Source organism: Somniosus microcephalus, chromosome 15, assembly GCF_052327205.1.
Source record: "Somniosus microcephalus isolate GS21.2 chromosome 15, FLI_Smic_1.0, whole genome shotgun sequence".
In the NCBI taxonomy this organism is placed as follows: domain Eukaryota; kingdom Metazoa; phylum Chordata; class Chondrichthyes; order Squaliformes; family Somniosidae; genus Somniosus; species Somniosus microcephalus.
The window spans coordinates 68,447,207-68,470,158 of NC_141001.1; the positions used below are offsets into that span (position 1 = coordinate 68,447,207).

The window sequence follows — 22,952 nt, forward strand, 5'->3', positions numbered from 1 at the left end:
TCAAATAATTTTTTTTTTTTTTAAATCACATTTTTAAAATGACTATAAATTACATAAATTAATTATTTTAAACAAAAATTTAAATTTTTGAAAAAATTATTAAAGTTTTTAATGGGGCTAAAAATAAACTTACCTTTCTTTAAAGTATTTTAAAATGATAAATCAGTGGAAATTTTTTTTTTTTTTTTTTTTTTTTTTTTTAAAACTTTCTTCAACTCTCAGCCTGGTAAAAGCAGGCCTTGCGCCCAGGAGCTGCCGGCTGTATGCCTGCTTTTCCAGGCGCAGCTGTTTCCGACTTACCTGGACTGAAGCAACTGTGAAAAAAACGGAAGTTCCAGCCGTACGCGCTGCCTCTCCGGCGCAGGCGTTTGACCTGTGAAGCCCTTTCTTCACAGAACGGAAGTTCCGGTTTCCAGCTCATGCGCAGTGCATGCCTAAAACCGGCACTTCCGTTGGCCCTACGGGTGAGTACACAGCGCGTACAAACCCGTAGGGAACGGAATTTCTGGGCCATTATATTTTTTGGCTAAGTAAATTTCTATAAATACTAGTATTTAATTCATATCTTCTAAATTCAGAAAAATGACTTGAACTGATGCAATTTCTATGTTTTACAAAGGAACAAACCTAAAAATGTGAGTGCACTTTACTTATCTGGACTTTGCAATAAGATAGTTACAAAGAAAAAATGGAATACATGAGTGTTCAGTTTACTTTTACACAAAATCGGCATTCTTTAACTATTTTTATATTGGTCCAGATATTCGGGTCTCCACGGGTGAGTACGCACGGGGTACTCACCTGTAGGCCCAATGGAAGTGCCGGTTTCCTGCATGCACTGCGCATGCGCGGGAAACCGGCACTTCCATTCCCCTGAAAGAAGGGGTTCAGAGTTCGAACGCGTGCGCAGGAGAGGCTGCGCATGCGCATCGAACTTACGTGTTTTTTGCAGGTTTTCCCGGGAGGGTAAGTCTCCAGGAGTTACACTTTTAAAAAGCAGGCGTAAGGCCTGCTTTTTACAAGTGGTGAATTAATCAAAATTAAAACATTTTTTCCACAGGTTTATTATTTTTAAATACTTTAAAGCAAGGTAAGTTTATTTTTTAGCTCCGTTAGAAAATAAAATTATTTTTTTCAAAAATTTAAATTATTGTTTAAAATAGTTATTTCATGTAATTTATAGTTTATTTTAAAAATGTGTTTTTTAAAAATTTATTTTAAGATTTAGTGATGTTTTGGGGCCCATAGTATTTATAAGTTCTAACAGTTCAAACTTATGAATGGGCATTCCCTGCTCCGATTGGCTCCCCATGGCCCACGTGATCCCAGGGGACGCATCGAACTAACTGCGCCCCTGAGATACGCAAGCACTGCGCACCGGCAGTTGGAGCAGGCCCAGGATTGGAATTCCACGGGGGCCCACAGCTCAACGGCAGGCGCGCAAGCTAAGTGCAGGTTGGGGGCTTACACCCGCGGGAAGCCCCCAACCCAAATTTCTGGGCCATAGTTTAGCACAAACAAAAACACACAATTAGAGGCCCCAACTTTTTTTTTTATATACGGTAAATGCAAAAAAAATTTGCAAACTGCGGGCATATCATGTGATCAAATATCACAGAATTAAACATCACATGATCCAACCCCCCGGAATACATCCAACCAGAGTTGGCAACCCTATCTACTAGAAACAATCTCTGAGCACAAATATAACAAAATATTTAACAACAGAAAGTGAGAGTTTCTGATGCTGGCACCAAGCTTTGCTAGATTTTAAGTGCATTGTCGAGGCTACAATGTTGCAGCCCTGTCTCCGACCTGCGCTCACATCTAGCGAGGAGGCTTCACACTGGCAGCAGAACCTTGCCGCGCCTGCCCATTTAGTCAGATCAAATATTAACATAAGAATATAAGAAATCAGGAATGAGAGAAATCCATTCATCACACCAGTGAGAGTTCATACTTAAGATATGTGCAAACAATTTTGATTTCTCACCCACCTTGAAAACAAGCCCTCTCTTTCTACAGCCTGTTGGATCATAAATATGTGGTTGTCCTTTTTCAATGTTTTTAAACTTAATTCGCATTCCAAATAGTTCCCTGATGCTGACCGTTCTAATTTAGTTTCTAATTTCCTTAATCATAATCATCTCCTCTAGTTCTTTCCATATAAAATCTCCAAGTTTGCAGATGACACAAAGTAGGTGGGCGTGTGTGCTGTGAGGAGGATGCCGAGAAACTCCAGTATGATTTGGACAGGTTGGGTGATTGGGCAGAAGCATGGCAGATGCAGTATAATGTGGATAAATGCGAGGTTATCCACTTTGGTGGCAAAAACAGGAAGGCAGCTTATTATCTGAACGGCAATAGATTGGGAGAAGGGGAAGTGCAACGAGACCTGGATGTCCTTGTGCACCAGTCGCTGAAGGTAAGCACGCGGGTGCAGCAGGCGGTTAAGGTGGCAAATGGTATGTTGGCGTTCGTAGCGAGAGGATTCGAGTACAGGAGCAAGGATGTCTTGCTGTTGTACAGGGCCTTGGTGAGACCACACCTTGAGTATTGTGTGCAGTTTTGGTCGCCTTATCTGAGGAAGGATGTCTTGCCATGGAAGGAGTGCAGCGAAGATTCACCAGACTGATACCTGGGATGGCAGAATGACGTATGAGGAGAGATTGGGTCGATTGGGCTTATATTCGCTGGAGTTTAGAAGAATGAGAGGGGATCTCATTGAAACTTATAAAATTCTAACAGGACTAGACAGACTAGATGCAGGAAGGATGTTCCCAATGGCGGGGGGAGTCCAGAACCAGGGGTCACAGTCTAAAGTTAAGGGGTAAGCCATTTAGGACAGAGATGAGGAGGAATTTCTTCACCCAGAGAGTGGTGAACCTGTGGAATTCTCTACCACAGAAGGCAGTTGAGGCCAATTCATTAAATATATTCAAGAAGGAGTTAAATATATTTCTTAAGGCTAAAGGGATCAAGGGATATGGGGAGAAAGCAGGGACCAGGTACTGAACTTGGATGATCAACCATGATCTCATTAAATGGTGGAGCAGACTTGAGGGGCCGAATGGACTACTCCTGCTCCTATCTTCTATGTTTCTATGTAAATAACTTCTTTATGTCCACTCCATTGATTAACTTCAAGAATTAAAAACTTGGATCATTTTTCATCTCTTCCTTTTATTCACGCTCAAAAATAACAAATTTACCTCCTTTATCTTACTTCGTGGCTCATTGACACACAACCCAGTGGCAACCTTGTTGTTCCTCCTTTCAAATTTTACACGAGTACTGATTTAGTTTGGATTTATGAAGACTGACATCCATGAGCTGACTCCCTGTGTTTACATTACTAAATCCAGCTCTTTTATACCGCTGGCAGAATTATAGACCAGAGTTTTCTTCCAGAATCCAAGCTAAGTCAACATCAGTGTAAAAACAGTTTTACTCTTTTTGTACATACAGTAATCAAAATTGTACAACAATGTCTCGTCTCATTAAACCTTTACATTCTTGAACTTATACTTCAAGAATCTGCTTGTACACACAATGTCCTGTTTCCCGCAGCAATTTTTAATTCAGAATGTGTAACATTCATTCGTTAGTCAGGTAGCACATCCTAATCTATACCATAATTATCATTGCGGTCCAATATTTGTTATTAAATTAAAACTTTTTGGGGCCTCTTTGCCAGCATCGCCATTGAAACTGATCGGATGGTGTACGGTGCACGCTCAGACCAATTCTGTCCTAAAATGGCAATTGGGGTCATATGTACATCAATTTGCATATTAAAAGGGGCCTACTGCCTAAAACAGGCAGGTGCTTACGTCGCCCAGCCGTAGGCCCCTGTAAAAGTGGCATTAATGGCGCGGTAAGTCCACTGACTTCATTCTGAGGCCGTTATCGGCCTGTTAACACCGATTTCAGCAAGTTCAAATCAGCCCGATTGTTAATAGTAATGGACAGATGAAAAGTGAGTAGATATCATAAAAAACATAAAGGACTATATATGGAATCAATTTAACTGCACTTTTTAAGCAAGCAGCAAAGTTCTCTTTGAGCTGCACAGTCCAATATTTGTAGTCATCATAATTTGTTTCACTCCTATACAGTAGCATCGAGGATCTAATAGCAACTGAACCCGAGTCATAGGTTCATTTCTAGTGACCTTCCCTAGCACTTTAATCAAAAGCATATGATCCCTCAGCCATCTGAGCAAGCATTTCCGCACAGCATTTTTCAGTGATAGTGTGAAATGGCATTTTGGCCTGTGGGAATTCATCACACTGGATTGATTTTGTCTCACGTTTACATGCTCTAGACCAACAATGAGCATTTCACTATGCAAGTTACATTTTTTTTTAAACATATAGTTTAAGCAAGCAACCACAGAACAACTCTGCTCTCACCATTGATTATCTCCCTTAAATTTTAAAAAGCAACAGTGGAGAAAGATCATCTTAGTGTTGATAAACAAGCAGGACCTTTTGTGAAAATGAATTAGTTTATGTACTGCTGTGTTGCAAGTGAAAAGAACAAGTAGCATATTGAGGAATGGATAATCTTGTGAATCTGAAACACTATTAAACCAGTTGTACTTCAAATCTCTTAAAATCATTCCTTTTTAGACTTCAATGATACATACTTATATACTTTGTAACAGGACAAGAGAAGAGTGAAGATTTAATTTTCTGCACAGTCATTGCTCATGGACTAGTGAGGACAGCTTCTACCTCCATAAATTATCACTGCAGTTCATATCTGGAGTCAACCTCTGTTCTCCTGACTTGTGAGCCGTTTACAAGGCAGATGTTGAACTAGTTGTAAAGCTAATGAACAGTGAGTAATTACTTTCCTAATGCTATCAGCTGCCTCAGTTCCATCTCGCATTCAAATAAATTTCTAACAACTCAGTCAGTGAAGTTGAGTACTGTTCTCTTTAATTCTAAAAGAACGTTTCTGAAATCAAACTATTCAAGAAAGGAGGGAGAGAGAAAACAGGGAACTACAGGCCAGTTAGCCTGACATCAGTTGTTGGGAAAATGCTGGAATCCATTATTAAGGAAGTGGTAACAGGGCACTTAGAAAATCATAGGATGATTAGGCAGAGTCTACATGATTTTATGAAAGGGAAATCGTGTTTGACAAATTTATTAAGAGTTTTTTGAGGATGTAACTAGCAGGGTAGATAAAGGGGAACCAGTGGATGCAGTATATTTGGATTTCCAAAAGGCATTCAATATTATGCCACATAAAAAGTTGTTACACAAGATAAGGGCTCATGGGGTTGGGAGTAATATATTAGCATGGATAGAGGATTGGTTAACATCAGAAAACAGAGAGTAGGGATAAATGTGTAATTTTCACGTTGGCAGGCTGTAACTAGTGGGGAGCCGCAAGAATCAGTGCTTGGGCCTCAGCAACTTATAATCTATATCAATGAATTTGATGAAGGCACCGAGTGTAATGTATCCAAGTTTGCTGACGATACAAAGCTAGCTGGGAAAGTAAGCTGTGAGGAGGACACAGAGTCTGCAAAGGGATATAGACAGGTTAAGTGAGTGGGCAATAAGGTGGCAGGTGGAGTATAATGCGGGGAAATGGGAGGTTATTCACTTTGGTAGGAAGAATAGAAAAACAGAATATTTTTTTAAATGGCGAGAAACTTTTAAATGTTGGTGTTCGGAGAGATTTGGGTGTCCTCGTAAAAGAAACATAGAAAGTTGGCATGCAGGTGCAGCAAGCAATTAGGAAGGCAAATGGCATGTTGGTCTTTATTGCAATGGGGCTGGAGTACAAGAAAAATGAAGTCTTGCTACAATTGTACAGGGCTTTGGTGAGACCACACCTGGAGTACTGTGCACAGTTTTGGTCTCCTTATCCAAGGGTATACTTTCCTTGGAGGTGGTGCACCGAAGGTTCACTAGATTGATTCCTGGGATGAGAGGGTTGTCCTTTGATGAGAGATTGTGAAGAATGGGCCTATGCTCTCTGGAGTTTAGAAGAATGAGAGGTGATCTCATTGAAACATACAAGATTCTGAGGGGGCTTGACAGGGTGGATGCTGAGAGGTTGTTTCCCCTGGCTGGAGTGTCTAGAACTAGGGGGCATAGTCTCAGGATAAGGGGTAGGCCATTTAAGACTGAGATGAGGAGAAATTTCTACACTCAGGGTTGTGAATCTTTGGAATTGCTCAGTTGTTGAGTATATTCAAGGCTGAGATAGATAGATTTTTGGAAAATCAAGGGATATGGGGATCGGGCGGGATAGTGGAGTTGAGGCCGAAGATCAGCTACGATATTATTGAATGGTGGAGCAGGCTCGAGGGGCCGTATAGCCTACTCCTGTTCCTATTTCTTATGTTCTTAAACCGATCTGTTTTCCAGTGATTTACAAATGCTGGAAATGTCCCCTGCAAGTGCGAGAATCGGCGGGAATCGCGGGCTGAGCGGCTGTATAAAGTCCCCAGAGACCAGGTAAGGCCTACCAATCTCCAGTCTCGGACCTCCGAGGGAAGGAGAGAGGTAAAAAAGTAATCCAAGTGTGACATCACCAGAAAGCGGGTAAGTGATTGGTTGGTGAGTATTTCTCTCTTTTTTAAGCTTAAACTCTGTGGTTTATAGTTTCTAAGGTGCGATATTCATCATCTAGAATCGGGGCAGAGGGTATTTAAGAATAATATTAATAAATTTAATTAATTACATAGAATGGGAGATCAGGTGATGTGTTGCTGCTGCAATATGTGGTTGCTGGTGGACACCATTGATGCTCACGGTGATCACATTTGCAGTAAGTGTTGGCTGCTCGAGGAATTCCGGCTCCGTGTTGAAGAGCTGGAGTCCGAGCTTCAAACACTGAGACACATCAGGGAGGGGGAGAGTTACCTGGACTCTGTGTATCACGAGGTATTCACACCAATCAGATTAAATTAATTCAGATGTAGTCCGTGGCCAGGGTCAGGATGGTGTGACTAGAAGTGAGGCAGGTACAGGGATCCAGGAGGTAGTGTTGGAGGAGCCACAGCCCTTGCTCTTGTCCAACAGGTTTGAGGCTCTTACTCCCTGTGAGGATGGGAACGGGGACTGCGGGGAGGATGAGCAACCCGGCCACAGCACCATGGAGCGGGGGGCCATTCAAGTGGGGGGAGGTAAAAGAAATGTTGCAGTGGTAGGGGATAGTATTGTTAGGGGGATAGATAGAGTTCTTTGCAGCCGAGAGCGAGAGTCCCGAAGGCTGTGTTGCCTGCCCGGTGCCAGGGTTAAGGACATCTCCTCTGGGCTGGAGAGAAACTTGGAGTGGGAGGGGGAGGATCCAGTTGTCGTGGTCCATGTTGGTACCAACGACATAGATAGGACAAGGAAGGAGGTTCTGCTGAGGGAGTTTGAGCAGCTAGGGGCCAAATTAAAAAGCAGAACCACAAGGGTAATAATCTCTGGATTACTACCTGAGCCACGTGCAAATTTGGCTAGGGTAAATAAAATTAGAGAGTTAAATGCGTGGCTCAAAGACTGGTGTGGGAGAAATGGGTTTTGCTTCCTGGGACACTGGCATCAGCACTGGGACAGGAGAGAGCTGTTCCATTGGGACGGACTTCACTTGGCCAGTGCTGGGACTAGAATCCTGGCGAATCGAATAACTAGGGCTGTAGAGAGGGCTTTAAACTAATTAGTGGGGGGGAGGTTTTAAGAGAGCGAAAAATAAAAATGACAGCGGAGAAGGCAATAGAGCAAGGTAGCAGTGGGGGAATTAAAAACCAGAGCGTGTCAGGAAGGGACAGAATGTATAATGATAAAGGTAAAGTAGTAAATGGGGTAAAAGCAGGAATAAATTGTCAGAAAACATATTTGAAAGTTCTTTATCTGAATGCACGCACCATTCGTAACAAAATTGACGAGTTGACGGTACAAATAACTACACATGGGTATGATCTGGTGGCCATTACGGAAACATGGTTGCAAGATAATCATGACTGGGAACTAAACATACAAGGGTATTTGACAATTAGGAAGGACAGACAGGAAGGAAAGGGAGGTGGGGTTGCTATGTTGATCAAGGATGGAATCACTGCAATAGTCAGAAATGATATTGGGTCAAAGGATCAGGATCGTGAAATAGTTTGGGTGGAGATAAGGAATAATAAGGGGAAAAAGTCACTAGTGGGCGTAGTCTATAGGCCTCCTAACAGTTGCAACTTTGTTGGTCGGAGTATAAATCAGGAAATAGTTGGGGCTTGTAATAAGGGAACAGCTATAATCATGGGGGATTTTAACTTTCATATTGACTGGACTAATCAAATTGGGCATGGCAGCCTTGAGGAAGAGTTCATAGAGTGTATTAGGGATGGGTTCCTTGAGCAGTATGTAACTGAACCAACCAGGGGGCAGGCAATCTTAGATCTGGTCCTGCGTAATGAGACAGGATTAATAAAAAATGTCCTAGTAAAGGATCCCCTTGGAATGAGTGACCATAATATGGTTGAATTCCAAATTCAGTTTGAGGATGAGAGAGTTGGATCTCAAACCAGCGTACTGAGCTTAAATAAAGGAAACTATGAAGGTATGAGAGTAGAATTGACGAAAATGGACTGGGAAAACAGATTAAAGTGTAAGACGGTACAAGAGCAGTGGTCTACATTCAAGGAGATATGTCACATCTTTCAAGATAAATATATTCCACTGAGGAAAAAGGGGAATAAAAGAAAAGACAGCCATCCGTGGCTTAGTAAAGTAATAAAGGATAGTATCCGACTGAAAGCAAGGGCATATAAAGTAGCCAAATCTAGTGGGAGGATAGAAGATTGGGAAGCATTTAAAAGCCAGCAAACAATAACTAAAAGATTAATTAAGAAAGGGAAAATAGATTATGAAAGTAAACTAGCAAAAAATATAAAAACAGATAGCAAGAGTTTCTACAGCTATATAAAAAGAAAAAGGGTGGCTAAAGTGAACGTTGGTCCCTTAGAGGATGGGACTGGGAAACTAGTGGTGGGGAACATGGAAATGGCAAAGACGCTGAACAAATATTTTGTATCAGTCTTTACAGTAGAGGACACTAAAAATATCCCAACACTGGACAAACAGGGGGGAGGAGCTAAACATGATTAAAATCACTAAGGAGATGGTACTCAGTAAAATAATGGGACTAAAGGCGGATAAATCACCCGGACCTGATGGCCTACATCCTAGGGTCTTGAGAGAAGTGGCGGTAGGGATTGTGGATGCATTGGTGATCATTTTCCAGAACTCCCTGGACTCAGGAAAGGTCCCAGCAGATTGGAAAACTGCTAATGTAACACCCTTATTTAAGAAGGGAAGTAGACAAAAAGCTGGAAACTATAGACCAGTTAGCCTAACATCTGTGGTTGGCAAAATGTTGGAGTCCATTATTAAGGAAACAGTAACAGAGCATTTGGATAAACATAATTTAATAGGACAGAGTCAGCATGGTTTTATGAAGGGGAAGTCATGTTTGACAAATTTGCTCGAATTCTTTGAGGATGTAACATACAGGGTGGATAAAGGGGAACCAGTGGATGTAGTGTATTTGGACTTCCAAAAGGCATTTGACAAGGTTCCACACAAAAGATTACTGATCAAGATAAGAAATCACGGGATTGGGGGTAATACACTGGCATGGGTGGAAGATTGGCTATCTAACAGAAAACAAAGAGTTGGGATAAATGGTTCATTCTCGGGCTGGCAATCAGTAACTAGTGGTGTTCCGCAGGGGTCAGTGCTGGGACCCCAACTCTTTACAATCTATGTTAACGATTTGGAGGAAGGGACCGAGTGCAACATATCCAAGTTTGCCGACGATACAAAGATGGGAGGGAAAGCAGTGAGTGAGGAGGGCATAAAAAACCTGCAAAAGGACATAGACAGGCTAAGTGAGTGGGCGGAGATTTGGCAGATGCAATATAATGTTGGAAAGTGTGAGGTTATGCACTTTGGCAGAAAAAATCAAAGAGCAAGTTATTATCTAAATGGAGAGAAACTGCAAAGTGCTACAGTACAAAGGGATCTGGGGGTCCTGGTGCATGAAACACAAAAAGTTAGTATGCAGGTGCAGCAGGTGATCAGGAAGGCCAATGGAATCTTGGCTTTTATTGCGAGGGGGATGGAGTATAAAAACAGGGAAGTCTTGCTGCAGTTATACAGGGTATTGGTGAGGTCACACCTGGAATACTGCGTGCAGTTTTGGTTTCCATATTTAAGAAAAGATATACTTGCTCTCGAGGCGGTTCAGAGAAGGTTCACTTGGTTGATTCTGGAGATGAGGGGGTTGACGTATGAGGAAAGGTTGAGTAGGTTGGGACTCTACTCATTGGAGTTCAGAAGAATGAGAGGCAATCTTATCGAAACATATAAGATTGTGAGGGGGCTTGATCGGGTGGATGCGGTGAGGATGTTTCCACTGATGGGTGAGACTAGAACTAGGGGGCATAATCTAAGAATAAGGGGCTGCCCTTTCAAAACTGAGATGAGGAGAAACTTCTTCACTCAGAGGGTAGTAAATCTATAGAATTTGCTACCCCAGAGAGCTGCGGAAGCTGCAACATTAAATAAATTTAAAATGGAGATAGACAGTTTCCTAGCAGATAAGGGAATTAGGGGTTACGGGGAGAGGGCAGGGAAGTGGACGTGAGTCTAGATTCGGATCAGCCATGATCCTATTGAATGGCGGAGCAGGCCCGAGGGGCCGTATGGCCTACTCCTGCTCCTACTTATGTTCTTACGTAAGTGGATCAGCATCTTAGATGCACAGAATATCACATCATAGAAAGAATGTGATATTGCATATTGACCTTGTGCACAGGGGGCTCCACGTTCACTAGATGGCTGGGAAAATAAGGACTACAGCAGCTCAAACTGGCTGCTGCACTGAAAGTGCTGCTGTTTAATTTTTCCTGGAGCCTGACCACTGGGGCCAAGATGATGGCTGCAGCAAGAGGGAGAACTACCCACTTCACTGAAAAAAATGTGGATGTGTTTCTGGATTAGGGTGCACCAGAGGAAGATGGCCATTTCTGGTGCTTCGGGGATTCCTCCAAACCAAAGTGTACCAAGCATGGCTGAAGGTGACCAGCCATGTGAATGTACTCTTCTATGTCCAGAAGTCATGGTAGCAAATATGGAAATGTTCTCTGGACTGAGAAGGACCAAGATAGGGTTGGCTAAAGGGTAAACACGCAAATTAAGGGAATGCTTCTATTACGTGCACATCAAGCAGTGAGCTCACAACATGGTGCCACATCAGCAATGCAGACTGGAAGTGCTGCCCTCCTCCTCTAATCCGACCTTCCGTAACTACTATGGCTGCAAAGTTACAACTTCAATTTGGAGCTGCCAAAGAGAAAGACTTCCTTTTTTTTTTCCACATAACTGATGCACATTCCATCACCAAGTCCCTATGGCTCCTCAAACTACTTGCATGCACTATGCTCATCCTATCGCACCAGATGAATGGTCACTGAGGTGTCCCTTATGTTAATTGTATGTATACTTATGTAGACTTAAGTGTCTATTTGGTCTATAATCATTGGGAGAAAATCCACACTGGTGGCAGGGGGTAGGGGTAAGTAGGAGAAAGAACAGAGAGAGATGGGGATTCAGGGCTAAAGTGGAGCGGGCTGGAAGTAGGGGGGGGGGGGGTGCAGGGGGGTGATTTTGGCTTGTTCCGCAAGGGGAAGGAGCGTCTCCGTGACAAAGAAGTCACTGATTAGAGGCGAGAATGAAGGGAAATGGGGCTCAGAGTCAGTTGTGGAGGTGCGGGGGATCCAGGAGTCATGCAAGGGTCAGATTATCAGCTGAGGCACTGGGAGCCATGGAGGAGTGAGCATTCGAAGTACTTAGAGCGATGAAACTGCAAAGTTAGTGTTACTGATTTTGCCTGAAATCACAATGATTTGGAAGGATTCTGTATTCTATGGGGCAGTGCTTCCTTGAGTTGTTTCAATTTTGATTGTACAGAGTTGACTGCTGTACAAAGGAAGTTTTCCACTTTGTTCAACAGGAGTGAATGATTTCATGCTGATAATGCAGCGCCAATACCTCTTGGGTAATTGAAAAAGAGTTGATTGTACTTGTTAAATGGATTTAAGCCTGGTGCTGTTGAAAGAACATGGGAGCTACTAGCCTAATTTCAGGGTTTATATGATGTGCAGTTAAGCGACATACGGCATAATAGCAGATTATAGCTTTCAAGTCGACTTCTATTTTCTCCAGGATTTAAAGCACCATTATGTGTTTAGACCAATGTGCAGTTTGTGTTGTGAGAAAAGGAGCCAAGAAGCCAGCAGATTACAATAAATGAATAAGTCTAGTGTGTGCTCTTTTTGTATACCAAGATTCCTTTTAGTAGAATTCAGGAATTTAGAACATGATGCTGCAAAAAAACCTTTCAGAATCTTGTAAATCAATGAAATCCAGACTGCTTTTACACTCTCCCCCCCCCCCCCCCGCCGCACCACTACTTACATTCTGCGTATCACTTAGTATAGAAAATAGGTGTCAAATTCATTCCAATTTGTTTATGAATCCCACATCCAGTTTCCTGTTGGTACATAAAACTGACCTGTCTACACTATGATGTACACCATCTAATAAACTCTCAAATATCAAGCATGTCATCTGAACTCTCAAGTTAAGCAGTCAACTCCGGTCTTACCTGTTTCAGACAAATAAAACAACCACATAGTTGCTGCTGCCAATCACTATCAACATTATGGGGGCAGCACAGCCTAACTCAATCCTATCCTCATCCTCACCGGACTTCCCGCGTGCTCCTTCCAGCACGGATCAGTGGATAACAATCAGAAGTGGAAACACTGTCTGATTTTTTTCCTCCCTAGCCTAAGGACATTGAGACCAGCTGCAGCACACTTACTTCTAGCACACTGACTTCTACCACAGCTGAGGTCAGCTAGCTCAGCATAGATCAGAGATCGAACCTGGGACCTTCCTCATCTATATGACTTCATACCACACCAGACAGTGCATTTACCGAGTGGGCTTTTGGATAGCTTCTAAAATTACAATTTTTAAAAATCTTATGATGTGCTAGATCTTTTGTCCTCCTTCTGTCACTGTTCATGTTTATATTTATCTCAGTATTCTCTTCTGGATTAACCCTCCTCTTCATTTACACCTGTAGTTTATTAGACCCATTATTTTGTTATATTGCCATCAGTCATATTGCCTCTAGAACTGCAGGTTACATGGCTAGAAAATTCCATTCAAATTCAATTCCAGTAGATTCTGCAAACACAAGCTCTGAAATGTTTATTGTGCTTTCAATGGCGTTGACTACGTTCAGGTAATCGTAAAGGGGTAAAAGCTTAGCTTCTAATGCAGCAGAAGGCTGGGGAAAGTATTGATACAGATGGAGTGTGTCTATATGAAACGTTTTGCTTTCATCTTCATCAATTACATTTCAAAACTGCTATTTGCATCAGAAGGTAAGCCACTACAGTCAGCTCCAATTACGATTAACTGTTCCTTTCTTGTTTGTAATACCATAGTGATTCGATATTTAGTCAGTAATGTTAATGTCAGTAATTAAATTTATCAATTAACCAAGTTATAATTTGGTTATTCCTAACTACCTCGCTGCATGTGGAACAGAGAACAGGATTTTGGGAAACGTTAACACAATAGCAAAATACTGCGGATGCTGGAAATCTGAAACAACAACAACAGAAAATGCTGGTAACACTCAGCAAGTTAGGCAGCATCGTGGAGAGGGAAACAGAGTTCACGTTTCAGGTCCTGAAGGGTCATCAACCTGAAACGTTAACTCTGTTTCTCTCTCCACGATGCTGCCTGGCCTGCTGAGTGTTTCCAGCATTTTCTGTTGTTGTTTGGGGGGAAACGTATTGGTTGAAGTGTAAAATACAATTCTCAAACTCAATGGAAAAAGGAAGATAAGGCAGAGTTTTCTAACTGAATCATAGGAATTTGTTAAGACAGATGGAAAAAAGCATAAAACAAAAGCACTCCCGTGAGTAGAATTCATAAACAAAACCAAATTCTGCTGCTTCCAGCATCATCTTCCATAACACAATATACTTAGCAGAGGCAAGTCTAACCTTAACACATAGAGAAACACTTTGAAACAACCCAGATTCTGCTTTAATATTCAGTACTAAACCAACAGTACTAAAGCCCAGTGAATTAGGAATGAGATTGCTTGCACCTGAGAAAAGCTCATTTCTCTGCTGGGTGTACAAGATATCTGAGCCAGCAGGACTGATAAACACAATAACCTTCAGCTGCTCTGATGAAGCTTCACAGAAACAGAACCAGCATTTGAGTGGGTTTCATTTATTTTCTTTCAGCACATTTCCCTTATGTCAGCAAGTTAACACTTCTGCCCATTTCCACTCATCACCACCAGAATCCCAAACCCCAAAGTGCTGCTTCCTACCCAGGTGTATTACTGACCCCAGCAATCAAATCTGTCGCTTCAAAGACACCAGAAGAAGCAAATTTTTACAAGTACTAATCAGCTTGAAGGATATTTTACACCATGACAGACCTGCCAAATTGATTAAGCAAACACTGATTTCGGGGCAGGGTAAATTATGTTTATTCTATCCATTTACTTCACCTCACATTTTCCATGCGTATCATTCAGCTGGGACTGAGTGGAGTGAATCAGTGAATGGAGCGAAGCTGACACTTAGAAATATACTTTGTACCACAGACAAGCAAAAGGATCAGGTTTTACACTCCATTCTCATAGCGTGTTCAATGTACAAGAAAGGGCCCTGGCTTCTTGTATAAATCTGGACAGATTTAACATCTGTTTTCCTGCTGGTGATTAAGCCATCCTATTTAAATTGCAGGGTGATTTCTTGAACCAGCAGGACACAGGGTCAATACTGCTCCGACAGCTTTTCCCCTTCATTCAGTTCAAGCACCCATCATAAAGGTACTGGTTTTTACCGGACTCTCATCCCTTTTCAAGTACTGTTGATATGCCTTGGCCTTTCTTTAGAGTAGTAAGTACCAAAAGGCATGCCAGACTATATAGTTATAAAGTGGCAGCACAACAATAATCAAATATCTTAGAAGTGTAATCATTTGCCCCAAAAGTGATGATTAACAAGAACAAATCTGTTCATCTAACTTTGCTTTAAGTTTTCTCACAAATTGATCCACTGTTAACGAGTACCCCAGTTTAGTGATCTGCCAAACACTATACCTTGCTATATTTTGTGCTGTTAAATTTAAAACTGAAAGGAGTATTTTTTTCCCCAATACAAGTCTCTTTATTTAAGTTTGAAGTGTATAACTAGGGTGAAAGAAAATATCAATTCTTTGAAAATTGCTGAAAACTTTTCAAATGAAACAGATCAATTTAGGATATGGCTGAAAATATTAGAAGATGGAGACAGTCACAAAGATTTAGCATCAACAACAGGATCATCTGATCCATTCTCATTCTTCACCCTTGTTAGACAACATAATGAAAAGTATGCATTTATTGTGGGTTTTAGAATACCAGAGACCATTGTGAGGCAAAGTTATATACTAAAATAGGGAATGTTGTGTTAAAGCCTATTTATTGAAAATGCAAAATGGTTTGAATAAATTATTGAAGTGGACAGTTACTGTTTATACCACTGTCAAGGGCTGATAAGCTATTTCTGCAGTCAGAACTAATTTCCGAACTCTTACTTGCACCAATTTGAGGTATTAATTGACCAAAATACAATACACTCTACACAAAATTTCTCACAACAGAGTCAGTAATTTTCAAACTTTCCAGTGCCTGGCCTAAATACTAGATTTGTGGCACTCAACAAAGTGGGTTATTTTTCTTTATGTTGGAATATATAGGGCAGAATACAGCTATCCACTATATACCTTAATATGCATCAGAAGGTAATCCTGAGCTCCACCAAGAGTTCACTGAATTTATCAGTTCTAAATTAGCCCACCTCAACCAACTGGTAAGACTCGTCACTAGTAAGGGTGCTACAATTGGCCTCGGGACTCATGGGTAAGGAGGGGAAAGTTTGGCCAAGGTCACAACTCATGGTTGTTATCCAATGACCTCTACTAATAGTGCACACATGAGGAGCCGATGACAACCTACACAACAACAACTTGTATTTATGTAGCACCTTTAACATAGTAAAACATCCCAAGGTGCTTCACAGGAGTATTAAAAGACAAAAAAAAATTGACACCAAGCCACATAAGGAGAAAGTAGGGCAGGTGTCAAAAAGCTTGGTCAAAGAGGTAGGTTTTAAGGAGCGTCTTAAAGGAGGAAAGAGAGGTCGTGAGGCGGAGAGGTTTAGGCAGGGAATTCCAGAGCTTAGGGCCTAGGTAACAGAAGACACGGCCATCAACGGTTGAGCAATTATAATCAGGGATGCTCAAGAGGGCAGAATTAGAGGAGCGCAGATATCTCGGGGGGTTGTGGGGCTGAAGGAGATTACAGAGATAGGGAGGGGTGAGGCCATGGAGGGATTTGAAAACAAGGATGAGAATTTTTAATCGAGGCGTTGCTTAACCGGGAGCCAATGTAGGTCAGCGAGCACAGGGGTGATGGGCGAACGGGTCTTGGTGCGAGTTAGTACACGGGCAGCCAAGTTTTGGATCACTTCAAGTTTACTTAGGGTAGAATGTGGGAGGCCAGCCAGGAGTGCGTAGGAATAGTCAAGACTAGAGGTAACAAAGACATGGATGCGGGTTTCAGCAGTGGATGAGCTGAGGCAAGGCGGAGACAGACGATGTTATGGAGGTGGAAATAGGCGGTCTTAGTTATGCCACGGATATGTGGTCGGAAGCTTATTTCAGGGTCAAATATGACAGCAAGGTTGAAAACAGTGTGGTTCAGCCTCAGACAGATGTTAGGGAGAGGAATGGAGTCAATAACTAGGGAACAGAGTTTGTGGTGGGGACTGAAAACAATGGCTTTGGTTTTCCCAATATTTAATTGGAGAAAATTTCTGCTCATCCAGAACTGGATGTCGGACAAGCAGTCTGACAATTTAGAGACCGTGGAGGGGTTGAGGGAAGAGGTAGTGAGGTAGAGCTGGGTGTCATGTGGAAACTGACGCTGTATTTTTGGATGATGTCACCAAATGGCAACATGTAGATGAGAAATAGGAGGGCCAAGGATAGATCCATGGGGGGCACCAGTGGTAACGATGCAGGAGCGGGAAGAGAAGCCATTGCAGGTGATTCTCTGGCTACGATTAGATAGATAAGAATGGAACCAGGCGAGTGCAGTCCCACCCAGCTGGATGACGGTGGAGAGGCATTGGAGAAGGACGTGGTCTCCCTGTGTGTTCCAGTTCACCAAGAACTTCTTAGCTGATGTCATCAAGAAGACGACCGAACGCCCGAAAGCGGTCTCCCGGTTTGAAAAGCATCGAACATGTCAACCAAAGGTCCCTTTCAGGACCAACTAACCAAGATAATTGGCCCAGTACTCAGCATTTATCAACTCAACATTGAAGGCCTATCTAGAGCGAAGTGTGAGGCCTTGTCAAGGGAACTTAGAATGCAAATGATTGACGTTCTTGCCCTCCAAGACACCCACCTACCTGAACCCAACCCATACCAGATGCAGATCAGTGGATTCCACGATAGTGTGCCAATACCACACAAAATATGGTATGACCATGTCCTGGCCGACCTAATTACTGAAGCTGAAGAAATCCCGCCGGCAGACAGCTCACTGTTTTCCATCACAATCAGAGAGGGCAAGCTGACTGTCGTGAACGTCTACAAGCCGCCGATGGAGACATGGCCAAGCATCACCCTACCAACCGCCAACCACCCAGCCATCTACATCGGCGATTTCAACAGCCACCACTACATAGCAGTCGAACGAGAAGACTGGGCGCTGGCCTCCAGTGTCCATCTCGTCTATGATGCCAAACAGCCAGGCACCTTTTTTTCTGCCCGCTGGTGGAAGGAATACTCACCGGACCCTCTGTTTCACGACCGTTGCCAGCAAAGGATGACCACTCACCTGCTCTCGGAAGATGCTTAAGAACTTCCCCCCGCTCACAACATGGACCCAGCATCGTACATGTAGGGATTGAGGTGCCGATAGTTGCCTCGTTCCCGAAACCAGGATAGAACTTATGTAAGGCTTCATGGCCCACCTTCAAGAGCATTGTCCCCAAACAACGACGACTGTTTTGCTCGGCTGCTGAAAGTGGGGGCCGCCAGAAGCATTCCACGTGGCTACAGAAAAGAATACATGCCATGTTGGTCCCAGGAGACCGAGACACTGCTGGCACAGTTCAATGCCACTCAAGACCTGGATACAGCCACAGCACTTATGGGTTCCCTTGATGGAGGCAGATTAGCACGACGGCAAGAAACCACTGAAAACCTGGATTTCTCACACTCCAGCAGGAAACCCTGGAACTTGCTCTGCTGGCTTGGCGCCACCTCACTGCCCCCATGTGAGGCGCCAAAGGTCAGTGCAGATACCATTGCGGTCTGCCTCCTAACCAACTCAAAAAGTAACTACCACCAAAAACAAACGCAGAGCGAAAAAGCTGCTTAAACTCTCTCTGCAAAAAGCCGCATCATAGAGTCATAGAGTTTTACAGCACAGAAAGAGGCCCTTCGGCCCATCGTGTCTGCGCCACCCATCCATCCCTGTCCAGTCTAATCCCATTTTCCAGCATTTGGTCCATAGCCTTGTATGCAATGGCATTTCAAGTGCTCATCCAAATGCTTCTTGAATGTTGTGAGGGTTCCTGCCTCTACCACCCTTTTAGGCATTGAGTTCCACATTCCAACCACCCTCTGGGTGAAAAAGTTCCTCCTCAAATCCCCTCTAAATCTCCTGCCCCTTACCCTGAATCTATGCCCCCTTGTTATTGACCCCCCTACTAAGGGGAAAAGTTCCTCTTTGTCTACCCTATCTATGCCCCTCATCATTTTGTACACCTCAATCAGGTCCCCCCTCAGCCTTCTTTGCTCCAAGGAAAACAACCCCAGCCTGTTTAGTCTTTCTTCATAGCTGAGGCGCTCCATCCCAGGTAACATCCTGGTGAATCTTCTCTGCACCCTCTCCAAAGCAATCACATCCTTCCTATAGTGAGGTGACCAGAACTGCACACAGTACTCCAGCTGTGGCCTCACCAGCGTTTTGTACAGCTCCATCATAACCTCCCTGTTCTTATATTCTATGCCTCGGCTAATGAAGGCAAGTATCCCATATGCCTTTTTAACCACCTTATCTACCTGTTCCGCTGCCTTCAGGGATCTATGTACATGTACACCAAGGTCCCTCTGACCCTCTGTACTTCCTAGGGTCCTACCACTCATTGTGTATTCCCTTGCCTTATTTGTCCGTCCAAAATGCATCACCTCGCACTTTTCAGGGTTAAATTCCATTTGCCACTTTTCCGCCCATCTGACCAACCCGTTTATATCGTCCTGTAGCCTGAGGCTTTCCTCCTCGCAATTTACCACCCCACCAATTTTCGTGTCATCTGCGAACTTACTGATCATACATTTTACATTCTCATCCAAATCATTTATGTAGATCACAAACAACAAGGGACCCACCACCTTTTCGGCAGCCTTCACCTACGAAGAGGTGGACACAGCGCTGACAGCCACCAAATCTGGGAAGGCCGCCAGGATCGATGGCATCTTCCCAGAATTTCTCAAGAACCAGGGCCCAAATGGACGGATGTGGCTTGCCAAAGTCGTCTCCAACATCCTCGACACTGGGATAATCCCAGAAGTATGGCGCCTTCCCAAAGTCGTTGCCATCCTCAATCCAGGAAAACCAGCCAACGTTCCCAAAAGCTACCGCCCCATATCCTTCTGTCTATGGTCTACAAGGTGGTCGAACTCAAAGGTGACCCGATAAAACTGGCTTTAGAAGCTGCCCTCCCAAAACGAGCAGGGTGGCTTCAGAGAGGGAAGAAGCTGCTCTGACCAGGTCCTTGCACTCACTACCAACATTGAGGCAGGGTTCCAGAAGCAGCTGAAGACCGGAGCTGCCTTCATAGACTTGTCATCGGCATACGACACTGTCTGGTGCAAAGGTCTGCTGTTGAAGTTTCACTAATATTCCAATGCCACAAAACTCTCAGGCTTATCAACACCCTAACAAGCAACCGTAAGTTCCACGTCTAACTTGGTGACAAGACCAGCTGAACACAGACGCTCAACAACGGTCTGCCAGAGGGGTTGGTGCTCATACCAGCCTTTTTCAACATCTACCCATGAACCCCACCCAAAATACCTGGGTGTCACCCTGGACAGGACTCTCACCTATCCGCCCCATCTCACCAACACCGGCCAAAAAGTAAAATCCAGGGTGAACCTGGTCTGGAAACATGCTGGTACATCATGGGGGGGCGCAGCCAGAACACTTCGCACTGCAACAGTGGCCCTAGTCTACTTTGTGTCCTGCAGCCGCCACACAAAGATCATGGACGTGCAGCTAAACGCCGCCATGAGGACAGTGTCAGGAACGTTCAAGTCCACTCAAACTGAGTAGCTCCCAGTGCTGTCCCACATTGCCCCGCCTGCCGTTCACCGTCACTGTGCTCCACAAGACGGAAAAAATCATGAGCAACATTGACCTTCCCATTTACGAAGACTTGAAAAACTCACCACGAAAGCACTTAAAATCACGCCGGCCATTCTGGGAAACAGCAGCTAATATTCATGCAGCTGGTATCGACCCACTATCCAGAGGGATGGACTCGTGAGATGCATGTAACAAAGAACCAACACCTCATCACTGACCCAACAGCAGAGGTCCCTGGCTTCAACCTCCCTCGAAGAAGTGGATGGTGCGCAACTGAATCCGCACAGGGCATGGATGATGCAGCCACCTGCTCCACAAGTGGAAGATGAGGGATGACCCGAAGTGTGACTGTGGCTATGAGTCCAAGACCATGGAATACATCACATCAACTGCCCACTAAGATCTGCTGTGGGATGCACCTCATTTCTCCACTTGGCATCCCAGGAAGCCATTGAATGGATAACCAAATGGACATCCCATTATAAGCTTTTCCCATCATACGAAACAAGTGCACACGTGTCAATGTTAAGAACAGGATCAGGTTCAGCTATGATGTTCCAGCCAGCCAAATAGTCGGGCAACATATGAATAACAGACATGTTAGGTGCGATACCAGAGAGCAACTTATTCCCATGGAACTGTCTCACAGCAAGAAGTCAATGGTTCCAGGAAATAAGGGGAAGAGAGAAAATTGGCAAGAGAAGAGGAATCCTAAGTTAACTATTTAAATAACGTAAATCTTATATCTTGAATTTACACTGATTTAGTAACTGCCTAATTATACGAGCATTCATGTTTTGAGATGTGTATATTCAGGTTTTTTTTTTATAAATTGAGAAACTTAAGTGAAGAGTAAAGAGCCAAAGCAGGAAATCACTAAGCTTGAAAAAAGTAGAAACAATCAAGGTGTGATGGTTAGGTGAAGGTCAGTGTGAGTTCAGAAGCATGTCGGAGAAAAGGAAGACTGAGGGAGTTAAGGAGTTCCATAGTTTTGAGTTTCTGGGATTATAAGTCTTGATTTTAATAATAGAGAGAGGATGAACAATATACAGTATAAGATAACATATGTGTAGCTTGTGGAGCAAAAACAGAGGAGCAACAAGTACATTCACATCAATAAATTGGAGACAGACAAGAAAAATTATAAAATCAGTTGGAGGCTGAAAGTGAGAGAACGATAGCCCATCAGACAACTATTATCATCAACGTTTTAGCAACACATCATAATACTGAAGTTCATAAGGTTCATATAAAAAGTTTGTGCATACATGTATCAATCGATATACAACACTATAGTAACGATACACGATTTCCACTGAACTGAACCATAAAACAACTAAGCAAAGGAACTCCTAGTGTTGTCCTCCACTTGAATAATATTCATTAGTCCTAATTTTTATGAAGTAAATTCAGTAAAATGAAGTTACATAAATGTACAGTTTTCAATTACACCAACAAAGAATGAATATTGCTACACAAGAAGCCTAGTTCTTTGGTGAACATACCTTCTGAACGATGAATACAGGTGTGCTGGTTGTCACTCAGAAAGAATCCTTCTTTACACTGACACTCATAACTACCCACCGTATTTACACATGTGTGTTGGCAACCACCATTGTTAAATATACACTCGTCCACATCTAAAAGGAGGGGGAAAAAAAGTTATTTTAGTACCAGTTTGTGATTTATTATTAATTCAGAGGTTGTAAATAGACATTGATATGAAATTAACTCTTGTATCTCTACCTTAATTTGTTAGCAAGCAATAATAACATTTACTTTTTAACAATACTGTCACACTTCAATTACTTACATACATACATGACTCACTCTACAACAAGTTGCATACAAGTCCTTATACCAAATAAAACGAGTGATTCATAATCATTGTCTTCTGCAGAGTTTGGATTTGTAAATGCTACATAAAATATAAATAAAGTACCAATTATTATGTAATCTACTTCATTAATAGCCAAGCTTGAAAGTTGTAAATTAATAAGTAGTCTCTTGGTTTTAGAGCAGTTGAATTAACTAAGGACAATGCCTGTATTTCCAGTCATCTTCAAAACTGAAGGGCAATCTACAAACACAGCTAAATGAATGAAATTTAAAATGAAACCTTATGAAACTAGAAACCATCATTCTTACTACCAGAAACTCTTGATGTACTTAATGCAATGTTGATGTTACGACAATATAAAGACTTGACATTTCATGATTTTTTTCCTGATATAATTAGTGGAAATAATCATTACTATTAACACAAATGATCAATCCTGATTTGATTTTAATAAAGCACAACAACGATGAAGAATTCTCAAATCAAATAACTAAGTTACACTTAGAGTTGCTAATTCAGAGAAAAAAGCTGTCATTTATTATGTAGAAAATGAGCTAAGTCATGAAAAAGTTTGGAT

General features: G+C 42.7%; 1 protein-coding gene across 1 annotated transcript in view; it reads right to left on the reverse strand.

The window, feature by feature from the left end:
- The window catches only part of scube2 (signal peptide, CUB domain, EGF-like 2), a 169,658-nt gene that overhangs the window by 106,321 nt on the left and 40,385 nt on the right, over positions 1-22,952 (reverse strand). Inside the window, exon 6 of the mRNA XM_086008515.1 lies at positions 22,041-22,175. Coding sequence (XP_085864641.1) covers positions 22,041-22,175 — 135 coding nt within the window. The remainder of the gene's footprint in view (positions 1-22,040; positions 22,176-22,952) is intronic.